The 12,417-nt window shown below is 44.7% G+C and overlaps 1 protein-coding gene across 1 annotated transcript in view; it reads right to left on the bottom strand.

Annotated features, from left to right (window-relative positions):
- NAALADL2 (N-acetylated alpha-linked acidic dipeptidase like 2) overlaps positions 1-12,417 on the bottom strand; it is a 756,283-nt gene that overhangs the window by 390,134 nt on the left and 353,732 nt on the right. Inside the window, exon 4 of the mRNA XM_054984198.1 lies at positions 9,044-9,163. Coding sequence (XP_054840173.1) covers positions 9,044-9,163 — 120 coding nt within the window. The remainder of the gene's footprint in view (positions 1-9,043; positions 9,164-12,417) is intronic.

Consider the following 12,417-nt stretch of genomic DNA (forward strand, 5'->3'; position numbering starts at 1 on the left):
AAGTTTAATGGCAGTTTAATATTCCTTTTCTTAAGAGTGAAGTTAGAAGATAAGATCAGGCTGGGGCTAAATCTTCCTAGCATTGTAAACTTACCATAAGATTCAAATCCCATCTACACATTTCCATATTTTAATTCCCCCCGACAGGATTCACTTCAGCGGTATAGGCCTGGGAACAGATGAGGAAGCAGGTTTAGATTAGGGCTGGGAAATTTCTGGAACTTTGGGGTGGTGCCTGGGAAGTAGGGTTACCAGGTAACCTGAAGGCCCAACCAGGGGATGGGAGTGGGGTAGGCACACACATCGGGAGTACTCTCCTCGCATGTGTGTGCAGTGCGTGCTCTGGAGCACTTCCTTGTTGTGCTGGGAATGACATCATTCCCACCACGACAGGGAAGTGAAGGCCCCTATGTGGGGCTGGTTTGATAACCCTAATGGGGAGGGTGAAGTTTGGGGAAGGGAGAAAGTAGGTATGTATGGGATTCCATCAAAGCTACACTTCAAAGCTTCTATTTCCTCCAGGCAAACTGATCTCAGTAGTGGAGATCAGTTGTACTTCTGAGAAAAATCGGGCAGTCCACCCAATGGGTTTCAGAGAGAGAGAGAGAGAGAGAGAGAGATCACCACTAGTTCCTTCTACTTCCCTTTCCAAGACAATCTGACCCTTTGCTAATCAAGTTGAGCCCATACACTGAAAGGGAATTAGGGACTCCTTACCATGGGTTCCAAGGACAGTAAGTAGCCCAGGAATGTTATTTGTTTGTTCGAGCACCATATGTAAGAGCTGGCATATATAAGATGGCAATCTATTTTTTTTTGTCAGATAAAACTATGGGTTTTATGGTATATATGGCAGATATCCTCTAATATTGGCTGAAAAAGCTTTATCAATGCAACCCCCAAAGTATAGTTCAGAAAAGAAAACTGATGGTAGCCAGAAGGATTTACAATTTCCATCCAGTCGTAGATATCATTGATGGCTAAACCCAGCAAATTCATTGCTGAGGCTGCAGATAATGTAGATCTTGTAAGTGTCATTACCACACTGAATCAATAGATCATGGTGTTGCAGGTATCCTGACACTGAAGTATTGATTGCCTGAGAGAAATAACCGAGTGCTAAATATTTTCCACTAGTAACAAAGCCGGTTGTGGGAAAAAATACAATGGGCTCTAGAAAGGGGAGGGCAAGCAGGCGGGCATTGCCACTTCCTGGTCAGGTGAAGGGGGGGACGAGCATTGCTAATTCCTCTGCACCTGATACCAGCTTGGTGAAGGGAGGTGGGCATTGCCTCCTGCTCTACGCCTTATTCCATCCGGGTGAAGGGGGGGGCAGGCATTACTGCCTGCTCCACTCCTGAACCCAACTGGGTGATGGCAGGGGGGTGGGCATTGCCTCCTGTTCCTTCCCTGATCCCATCTGGGTAAAGGCAGCGGGCAGGCATTGCCACCTGCTCCACTCCTGATCCCAGCTGGGTGAAGACAGCAGGCGGGCATTGCTACTTCCTCTATGCCTGATACCAGCTGGGGGAAGGCAGGGGGAAGGGCAGGCATTACCTCCTGCTCTGCGCCTGATCCCAGCCTTGGCTTCCCTGGAGCGATGTGCTGCCCCATCTAGGCTTCCCTCCACAGCAGTGCCCTCTGGAGGTACACCAGGGTAGGAAGTGAGTTGTCAGGAACATGGTTAGCCTTTTATATACTAGGATAATGAACTGACCTGACAATGCAATCTTGAAATAGTATAGTCTCATTGTGAGAACAAAAAAGAATCCATTGAAACACTGGCTGCATTCACTTTATTGGGGCAAACCTATAGTCACAGCTTACATGATAGAGTGCAGTGTGCTTGATATTTTAATTTACAGGCCAGCCAGCTGATGGCATGGCAGTTTTTATATATACATGTAGCTTCTTCATCCCTGTTATCTTATGTTCACCAACCTGCTCTTTCTAATGAACTGATTCAGGAACCCAAGTAAATGCACAGATCTTATATCTGAACTTATGGAAAGACCACTATAGCCAGTATTATCTCGTAGGTGGATTGCTGGATGTAGTTCCACTCTCAGACTCACTGGGTAATTTACAGTACAATCCTAAACAGAATTACACCCTTGAAATTAATGGATTTAGAAAGATGTAACTCTGTTCAGGATTGCACTGCTAGACTTCATCACTACTTCTCCGGGCGAGAAAAAAATAATGATAACCCTGAGCTCACCGGCCTTAGAGCTTCCTGTAACAAACACATTAATGAATAAAAAATAACAATATGGAATAACTAAAATGTTTTGAAAACCAAGCGTCTGTGTGAAATGTCAGAAAAGCTCAACCTTTACGGCTTTCTCTTTGGGTAGTGCGCGTCCTGTATTAACTTTGCATCTTATTCAAGCTCCATGTAAAACACAGACGTACACTGATTGCTATTTCATTGTGTCTGGCATTTAATGATGAAAATGCATTATGGGGTAGGGGAGGGGGAATAACAGGCTGCAGAAGAGACACTGAATCTGAACCGTGATTGCTGACCTTTCATGTACATAATGAGATTGGGTCTAAATTGTCTAGATAAATAGCTGAATTTGTTCAGATATAAATACCGTTTGATACCAAGATGATTTGTATTTACAATGGGCTCCACACACACCCCAAGCTGAAATTGTGGGGGCATTTTCATTGGTGAGCAAAGAGATCCTAAGTTGCTTTAACAATAACAGCCGAAGCTTCTACCGTATTATAACTGCTTCTTTGAATTTGGTACAGTGGCATATAGAAATAAACCATTTATCCTCTCATATTGCATGGGATCCAAGCCATACTTCCTGCTTTCTAGGGCTCTGCCACCTTACATAAATCTCTTTTTCAGGAAAAAAAAAAGGTAAAAATGATTTGAGGGTTTTTTTTTTAATAATAACTCCCTTAATTTCTTGATTCATTTTGAATATTTCACATCATCATCATCATCATCATCATCATCATCATCATCATCATCATCATCACAGTCATGCCTGGCTAGAGGACTCTTTCAGACTCTCCACTTCATCAGACACAGCTGTATAAGTTGAAGGTCTTTATTAGGAATCCATACTAGTAAAGTACGGCAGAGTAATTGCCTGGAATGCCGATCACATTCCTCCCAGAAAAGTTATATCCCCAGTCTCCTCCCCCTAATTCAAAAGACAGTTGAATAGCGTGGAAGCGGGGAACCCCTAAGAGAGATGCAGAGCTGAGTTTCCCAAGGTCAATCGGTTCCCAGGCACTGATTTCAAGCTGCACTGACAACACCGTTCCGCAGAAACAGCAACAAAGCCCAGCAAAGACACAGTGAAGCAAGAAAGCAACTACACTCCTTCCCACCCACCCCCAATAGGTAGACATCCACAGGTATGGCAGGCAGGCCGGCTTGCCAGCCTGTCTGACAATTACTTGATTTTGATTCTGCAGTTCCAGAAAAGTCCTACATAATGAATCGGATAAAAAGAGCACAGCAGCAGCAGGATTTCATAGCATCCTTGATGCCCACGACTAAAACAATGCAAAATTACAATCCCGCATCTAATTCTGGACTGGGACTGGGACATGCACATTGGTAAATCCACACATTGGGGGCAGGGGCAAAGCAGAGGGGTGCTCCTTGTACAAACCCCTTGTACAAAAGCAGGGTGCTTCTGGTCAGCCCCTGGGTTTGTACAAACATTCCCTCAAAAAGATTTTTAAAAACATTTTTAAAATGTACGGTGATAGAGGAAATGGCCGCCTTTTTGAGGGTGTTCTCCTTCTCTTGTGGGGAGGCAATTGTCCCTTGTGTGACGGGCATAGCAGCCTCACTCATCCACTGCTGCCCCTTCCCTGCTGAAACCAGGAACCTCCACCAGTCGGCCTTCCACAGGTTGCTTAATGCCCATGGCTGCGTTGGTCTGCTCTGGTGTCAAGAGGCTCGGAGGGTGCTGGATCCTGGCTTCTGACTTCTAGAGTTGCTGTAAGTGTGGGGAGGTGAAGGGAACCCACTATAAACTTGGACAATAGGCAGGCATGTGGGGGACAAAGAGCAGGAGCTGCCATCACTCTCCTCCATTGCCCTAGTTTTGAGGGGCCTAGTCAGAGAGTGCTCAGCCCCCCCCTTATGCCCATTCACTACTAGGCTCCCCTTCTTTCCCTCCCACCCACATGATCCCACCTGCCTGTCCTTCCTTCCTTCATCTAGTTGCAAGCACTCCCACCCCCTGCAGTCACAGCTGCCCACACTGCCCGCTTGCCCCAGTGGTGCAGCTAGGAATGCCCCTGCCATGGCCACCTAGAATACTAATGCTTTGTGCACCACCCTCGTGCCCTTCTCCAGGACCACTAGGCACATATGCAGCACGGAGCAGAGATGACAAAGCACTCACAACCAAGCAGTGGAAAGGTGTCCGTGAAGGCATCAAAGGAGATGTCTGAAATGAATAGGGGGCCCTACTAGAAGCCGCAGACCCTCACAGCTGTCCCACCTTGACATGTGCTGATGCTGGTCCTGCTGGGCAGATGGAGCTAATGATACTCTAGTTGGGCAGAGTGGCTGGTGAGTGGCCAGTCCAGCAAGCAAGCAAGTGGGCAATGGGGAAAAGATGGTATCCCCCCTCCATACATCTCATCAGTCCCCTGCACGTCTTGCTGTATTCTTGATACATGTATGTGCAAGTAAAGGCAGGCATCCTATTGCAAGGAGGGGGACTAGCTGTAGCCTTAGTATACGACATACAGTAAAAGAAAATGCAGTAAGACTGAGAGGGGCAGTGGCGCGGTGGAAGAACCTCTGCTTTGCATGCAAAAGTCCCAGGTTCAATTCCTTGCATCTACAGGTAAAAGGATCTGAATCTAGTTGTAGGTGATGTGAAAGATCTCTGCCTGAGACCCTGGAGAACTGTTGCCAGTTCGAGTAGACAACATGAACTTTAATTGACCGATGGTCTAATTCAGTATAAGGCAGATTCATGTGTGTTCATGTGAAAATTAGAAAGCAATGCTGTATAACTGGAGCCAGGGGCTTCCTAGCTCAGAAATTCACATTCTTAGCCCCCGTGCTCCAAGCCAGTCCATCTTTGGACAGTGGGGAAATCTACATTCCTCAGGCATCCTTTGTCCTGTTAAACCAGCTCTGAAACTTAACTAGCAAGGGAAGTGCTTGTAACAGCCAACCCGAACTGCTTCACTCATTAGAATGGTCCTTAAGGAAGCTACAGATATTAAGAATGTGTGTTCTAGCAGGATTGTGATATGTGCAGTGTCCTTTTGTGTGGAAGGAGCCATTCCAAATCATGATACTGAGCTGAATCTGTGAAATGCATTAGGAGGGTAAGGAAGATTTTACTTTATGGACCCTCCTTAAGGTCCCATCTGGCTAGCCATTCTGTATTTCATTTTATTTCATTACATATTGTAGTTTCCATGACTGAAACACCCACCGTGTCTCAGTGCAGCTGGAAGCCTCAGATTTTGGAGGGAGTCCAACAAGCTTAGTAAGCCCTCAAAGCCTTGAGGTTTAGACAGGCAATGTGTTGTGCTGAGCTTTACCTCAGGGCATGTCTGAATTTCCAACAGGACAAGCAAATGACATCTGAGATTGAGATTTCTATTTTCTGATCTCAGATCTTTTGGCAAAGGAGACAGACATCTCCAGCTACCGCTGTTCTCTGTTCCTTTTTTCCCTCTAGCTCACTGCCCTTTCCCTTTGTTTAAATATTTGCTGCTCCAAATTTTGTAAAATTATGCCACAGGAGAGTAAAGTGTGGTTAAGATAAGCAAATCACTACGCTGTTCTTAAAACTGCTCTCAAAATGGCCCCTGCCCAGGGTTCCATAAAAATCATTCCCCAGGTACAGTTGACAATCTCTAGGTGGTGCCTGGAGATTGCCCAGAATTACAACTGATCTCCAGACTAGAGGTGGGCATGAATTGTAATACAATTTTTAAAAATGCAGGAACCGGGCTAGTTCATGGGGCCACGTTTTCCACGAACTCCACGACTTTTTTGCCCGGTTCATGAGAATCGTGAGAGGTTTGTGAAGCCAGACAGGCTGGTGCCATCAATCCATTAATTCCCACACAGGGTGTGTGAAAGTGACAGCCCTGTTCTCCTGCCACCCGCGATCAGCAGGAGAAGGGGGCTGTCACTTTCACACACCCTGTGCTGGGTTCAGCCCATTGACTGAAGTGGTGGGATCCCTGTGTACATCCCTAGGCATGAGCTGCCATGACAAGTTGCGGTCCCTTCCATGAGCATACGAGCTGGCAGCTCTCACCCTGCATGAGGCAGGCAGAAACCACTGTGAGACAGTGGCCCTCACTTTCTGTCCATCGTTTTTTCTTCTTTTCACAGTAGAGGATGCTGTACTGGCTGGACCAGTTGTCTAACTCAGTATAAGGCATCTTCACATGTTACAGTCCAGTGCACAGTTATATTGTTACCGGAACTGGTCTCTTTGCAAGAAAATGATTTGCGGGGAATTAGCAAGCAAGGAGAATGGCTATGCAAAAGGCCGGTAACCACAGGGATCTATCACCAACTTCTACAGAGTCCCTTCCCAGAATAGCAAACAAGGCTGGTGTGAAAAGAAGTGGGCCTGTGGGTAGGCCTTCCATTTACCCACTTGGGATGGGGAATTATCTGCCCTCAACTCAGTTCCCCACACTTGAGGACCTGAAGGGCAGGAGAAAAAATGATGGACTGGACTTTTTAGAAGCAAATACTTATAGGGGTAGACTGGGAGGACAAAACAGCCCTGGAGAAGTGCCACACACACTGGAAGGGGAAGGGAGGGCCACACACACTCAGTGGAAGGGGAAGGGAGGCAAGGAGGAAGAGTAGGCAGAAAGTGAGGGCCACTATCTCACAGTGGTTTCTGCCTGCCGCATGCAGGGTGAGAGCTGCCAGCTCGTATGCTGGTGGCAGGGACCGCAACTTGTCATGGCGGCTCATGCCTAGGGATGTACAAAGGGATCCCACCACTCACCTGGCCAGTGGGGGGGCAGCACTATGGGAACAAGCCTCCCAGGTATGCTCCAGGAGTGGTGCAACAACGTCATTGTGCAGCCCCAAGAGCACTCCTGCGCTTTTCTGCTGACCAATTTTGGACCCAAATGGGCTCAAATGTGCAAAATCATTCTGCAGCAAGGACTGAACCTTTTTGCCTGCATGATGACATCAGTTCCCAGAAGTGATGTCATTGCATAGGCATGGGGTACATGAACACTTTGTCCATGCACAAGGAGGATCATGGAAATGGCAGTAAGATAAGCAGGAGGCTAGAGGGACCTAGAGGGACCTGGTAATCCCTTTGATTTTTTTCAGATTTGGATTTCAGGAAAGGCATAAATATTGGTATTTAATGGTACTTGGATTCCCTCAGTACCAATTTGGGATTCAGGTTTCAGCTTTTCCAGGATTCCAGAATTATTTGTTTTCCATGAATCCCTACGAGGGGACTTTGAGCAGAGGCTGGAGTGGATATTTTTCAACCAAATGGCCAAAACTGCAGTTGAGTCATTACTGCCTGCAACCAAAGATCCCCCTCCCAAAGTTTCAAGTGAATTTGATCCAGGGGCTCCTGAACAAGGTGCCCAACACCATTCTACTTGCAGTGGAAAAAAGGACTGCGCCCTCATAAAGAAGGGAGGGACGGAGAAGGAGCAAGCCAGAACTGCAACTCTGTCGGCCCCTACACCTGGCTTGCACCATCCAGGAGCTGCCTTCCCTGCAGCCACTGCCAGGGAAATTTGGATAATCAAAGAAAAACAAGATGAGAAACTATACAGATTTTGGGTGGGGGGAGTGTTTTTCATACTGCCTAAAAATCCCAGATTTGAGTAACAAATCTGGAAAATAATGATAATGATTCAAAACAGGGATTTCCGTGTGTATTTTCAGCTTGGTTATAGATCCAGAGGAGTTAGCCATGTTAGTCTGTAGTAGCAAAATAGAAAAGAGTCCAGTAGCACCTTTGACTAACCAATTGTACTGTAGCGTAAGCTTTCGAGAACCACAGTTCTCTTCGTCAGATGCTGACGAAGAGAACTGTGGTTCTCGAAAGCTTACGCTACAGTAAAGTTGGTTAGTCTTAAAGGTGCTACTGGACTCTTTTCTATTTTCAGCTTGGGAAACAGCTTGTAAATTTAGCTAGGGAATCCCCCTGCTTGTACCTGCCTCACACAGAGCAAGGGATGCCAGCCTGTGGCCCTGGCCCAAATGTAAGGAAGTTATAGATTGACCAAAACTTCTTCCTATTTCATGAAATAAATTCCCTTCATCAGAAAATGTACATGTTGCTTGTGTGGAAAAAAAATTAAATATTAAAAAGGACTACCTGCTGAAAGTTACAAAATGAGTTTAAAAGTAAAAATAATACGTGTTCATTAATTAAGATAAGGCCAGCGAGCACTGAAGATATTCCAGTTCTTTAAGTTTAAAGAATTATTTTACTTTTAATTACACTGTTAGTATAAAGTCTGATTAGTTCAGGAATTATCTTATTTTACAAGTAAATTATTTTACAGGTGATGTCGTGATGGGGCTGGAATTGCTAGTAGGCACCTGCTACCTTTCCAGCATTCCATCCTCTGTGAGTATTCACCAGTTTGACAGTGCAATCCTAAATGGCGTTACTCCAGTCTAAGCCCGCTGATTGTACTGTTAATGATGCCTTTATGGTTTCCGTATGTCATCTTTACACTGGGTTCGTTGTGGGTTCATTGTCTGCTCTGCATTCATTAATCACTACTTGCGTTTTCCTTTACCTCCATCGTCATGAAGCCAAAGCTTCTCTTGCTGTACCTCCTACACAGAGAAATGAAGAGAGCTGGCCAGTCACTCAGCTTCGATTATCATTTCAGGAATTTTGGGAGCAGTACAGTTTTGCCAGGCAAAAACAGCAGTAAGTAATGGCAGGAAAGAGCCAGTTGAGTTGAGATGAAGAAGATCAAGCCCAAACTTGGGGGTCATTGTAACAGATGCCATTCAAAAACCAAGAAAATCAAGGATTCACTATTTTAAATTACACTCATGACTGACCTTATACAGCAATGGCAAACATCCTAGTTTCAAAAGGGCAATTCTGTGGGTGACATTGGTGATGTCTGGAATCCTGAGCAAATCTTCCACGGTCCCATACTGCACGTCTACAATTTCAGCCTGCAGTGAAAAATAGACAACTGCTATCATTATCATCACCATCACCATCATCATCCTACTACTACTCCTATTACATTATTGAACTAAAGTTCACAACTAGACATAGGCACGATCCAAAAAATAATCCCGATTTAGCTGATCGTGATTCTGCGGCACCGCCAAATGCAGGTACCCGATTCTAACCGATCAAGTCTCGTTTCCGGTCCAAAGTCAGATCCAAAATCGGAAATCGGGGAGGCCAGCAAACTTTTTACCAAGGCAGCAAACTTCTGAATACCAATGCTGGGCAGCAACATTAGGCTAGGAGGAAATAGCAGTGTTGTGGTTGATGTCTGCTGGGACTCTGGGGCAATTGTCTGGCCACTGGGTTTAACAGGTTGCTGGTCTAGATGGACTACTGGTCTGAGCCTGCGAGGCTCTTCTTACATTCTTCTACTAAAATTGTGTCCCTGCATATAACAATCGATGTTAAAATGTTGCAAAACCATATGAATAGCATAAAAAGGAGCGATCTACCATGTGACAAATAGTTCTCTGTATTCAGCTGGTGTTTCTTTTAGTACACTGGTAGGTGCTTGAAAAGAGGGCCTGATACTTCATAGGCTTATATGAATCCCAGATTAGATGAGGTTGTTGGTAGCTGCTGTAATGCATTTTAAAATAATGCATATGTACTGTTGTGCTGTCTCCTAGAAGCTAAACAGGGTAATATTCCTGTTAATAATGTATTTGGGGCTTGTTGCACACACAATGTTAAGACACACTTTGCGTAGCACAATCCAACTATAATGAATCCAGTTGATGCTGTGACGCTTTTAACGTTCGCTTTCAGTGATGTCAAAATGATATAATCCTGATCTTTACACATTCTGAATATGAAAGCAGAATCACTGGCGGCAAAGTACAGATAAACTGCTTTCCTTGGGCAGAATAATGCTATTTAAAAAACAAAGGGGAACACAGCCTTTTATCAGCTGCTGAAAAAAGGAACACTTGTGCACTCGCTTTAGATATGCAAAGGTAAATCCTCTTATTCCTAAAACTGTGCAACTGCGAAACTCTTTGATTCATTCATTTGTTCAAACTGGGTGCGTACTCTCTCTAAAACACAATCTGTGGACTGAAAAGCGTAAGTATTGCAAGGAAAATTCAGCTTTGCATCAGATGGCATAAACCCCACTTTCAACATGACAAATAAAGGCTTTTTAACAGCACAGGCATTAATCAGGTTCCCCCCCCCCATCTTTCATTTTTCTTAAGATGTGTCTGGACCGCCACTATACTAGCTCAGACATTTTGTCATATCCTCCCACATAATTTCAGCTCCACATTGGTTGGTCCAATTTGTACTAAAAACACTGTTGTTCCCAACAACCTACATTAGCCATACCATCTTAAAGTTCTTCTAAAGTACAAAAAAAGTGAATTCTTTAGGTTGTTTTATTTTACTCTTGCATTGCAGTATGTTTTGATTGCACTGTTTTCTGATTTTGTAATCCAGTTTTCTTTTCTTTTTTTCTTTTTGTACTTCTTGTGTGTATAGAACTGTTTTCACTGCACTGTTCGTTTTATGTATTACAATGTTTTTATTGCATAGTCTTCTAATTCTGTAATTGGTCTTCAGTCAAAATGAGAAAAGCAAACTGTATATGAATCAAATGAATCAACCATGCTGCTGAAACCATCCTTGGACAGTTCCTTGCATTTTGGTGGTGAGTTCCGAGCTGGTTCCCTATACAAATGCAATCACTGGGAACTGGCCCTCAAAAATGCAAATTATCTTTCAACTATTGTTCGCTATTTAGCCAATTTACTCTTGAACAATAGTTGCCAACCATCCCATCTATACATAAAACTGAGAGTGTAATTAACTTATACCCAAGCTATGTGACTTAAAAAAACAAACTGGCTTAATGTATGTTCCCACACAGGAGATTGGTGGTGGGGACGCATAAAGAAACAGTAAATTAAAAAGCAAGTAAACTTAAACCATTCACAGGAAAACAGGGAAGGAGTTGTCATACGTCAAGCCACAAACCATAACACAGTAAGTGTCCTTGCATGCAATTATGTTCTACCCATCTCTTTCAGCAATCACAAAAGCAATGCGTGTGCTGACTAGAGACGGGGAGATTCCTGGTGATTTGGAGGCAGAGCATAGTGAAGGAGGACTTTGGGGAAGGAGCTCAGCTGAGATTTCTTGCCATCGAGTCCTATCCCAGCTCATGGCCATTTTCTCTGTCGCAAGTGAAGTGGGGTGGAAGGGAGGAAAGACTGAAGCCCATTCTGCCGTAGGGTTGCCAGCCTCCAGATGGTAGCTGGAGTTCTCCTGGAATTACAGCTGATCTCCAGGCAACAGAGCCCAGTCCCCCCTGGAGAAAATGGCTGCTCTGAAAGGTGAACTTTATGGCATTATACCTTACTGAGGCCCCTCCTCTCCACAAAACCACACCCTCTTCAGTGTCTACCCTCAAACCTCCCGACTCCACCCCCCAAATATCCAGGCTGACTGTTTCCACCTGCCAGCCACACCCCTGCCTGCTCAACACTTGAGAAGAGACTGCAACTCTACCTTGTGCTTGAGGAGGCAAAGCATTTTTTTTCCTCTCAGTTGCCATGGGTAATAGAAATGCTAAATCGTCTTGTTTTATTCATGATTAGTTAATTGAGAATTGTATTTTATAGGATCATTATGCTTATATTTGTTAACTGCCTTGAGTGCTCCTGTTAAATGTTACTGTAACCCGCCCTGAGCCTGCTTGTAGGGAGGGCAAGCTATAAATCAAATGAATGAATGAATGAATGAAACTGGACTGAACTAATCTCCCACCACCACCATTTTTAAGGCGCTTCCTGGGCCAGATATGAAATGCAGGTCAGGCTGGGAGAGTCCCCAGCCCGCACTTCACATATCATGTCATGATTCCCTTAGCCGTTACCTGCCCCAATGGCAACTGGACCCCATGCCTAGCCCCTTCCAGGCTCTCATATATTGGAGTGGCTCTATTTTTATTTGTGAGATGTTTTGAGGGTTGGTTTCATCACACCTTTTCCTGAAAATTAACACATTGGTAATTTTGTGGCACAGAATCATAAGCTTCTGACTGAGCTAGAACATCACCTCCAAGGGGTTTTCTCAGCCCAGCAACCCACAGACTTTTCAGCTACCAGTTCCTTTCAGACAATAAAGGCCGATACGACTGAGATTGCTCTAGTTTCTGTTTCATACTCTCTGACGGAACTTGTTGAAGGTA

Source organism: Eublepharis macularius, chromosome 6 (assembly GCF_028583425.1).
Source record: "Eublepharis macularius isolate TG4126 chromosome 6, MPM_Emac_v1.0, whole genome shotgun sequence".
NCBI classification, from domain to species: Eukaryota; Metazoa; Chordata; class Lepidosauria; order Squamata; family Eublepharidae; genus Eublepharis; species Eublepharis macularius.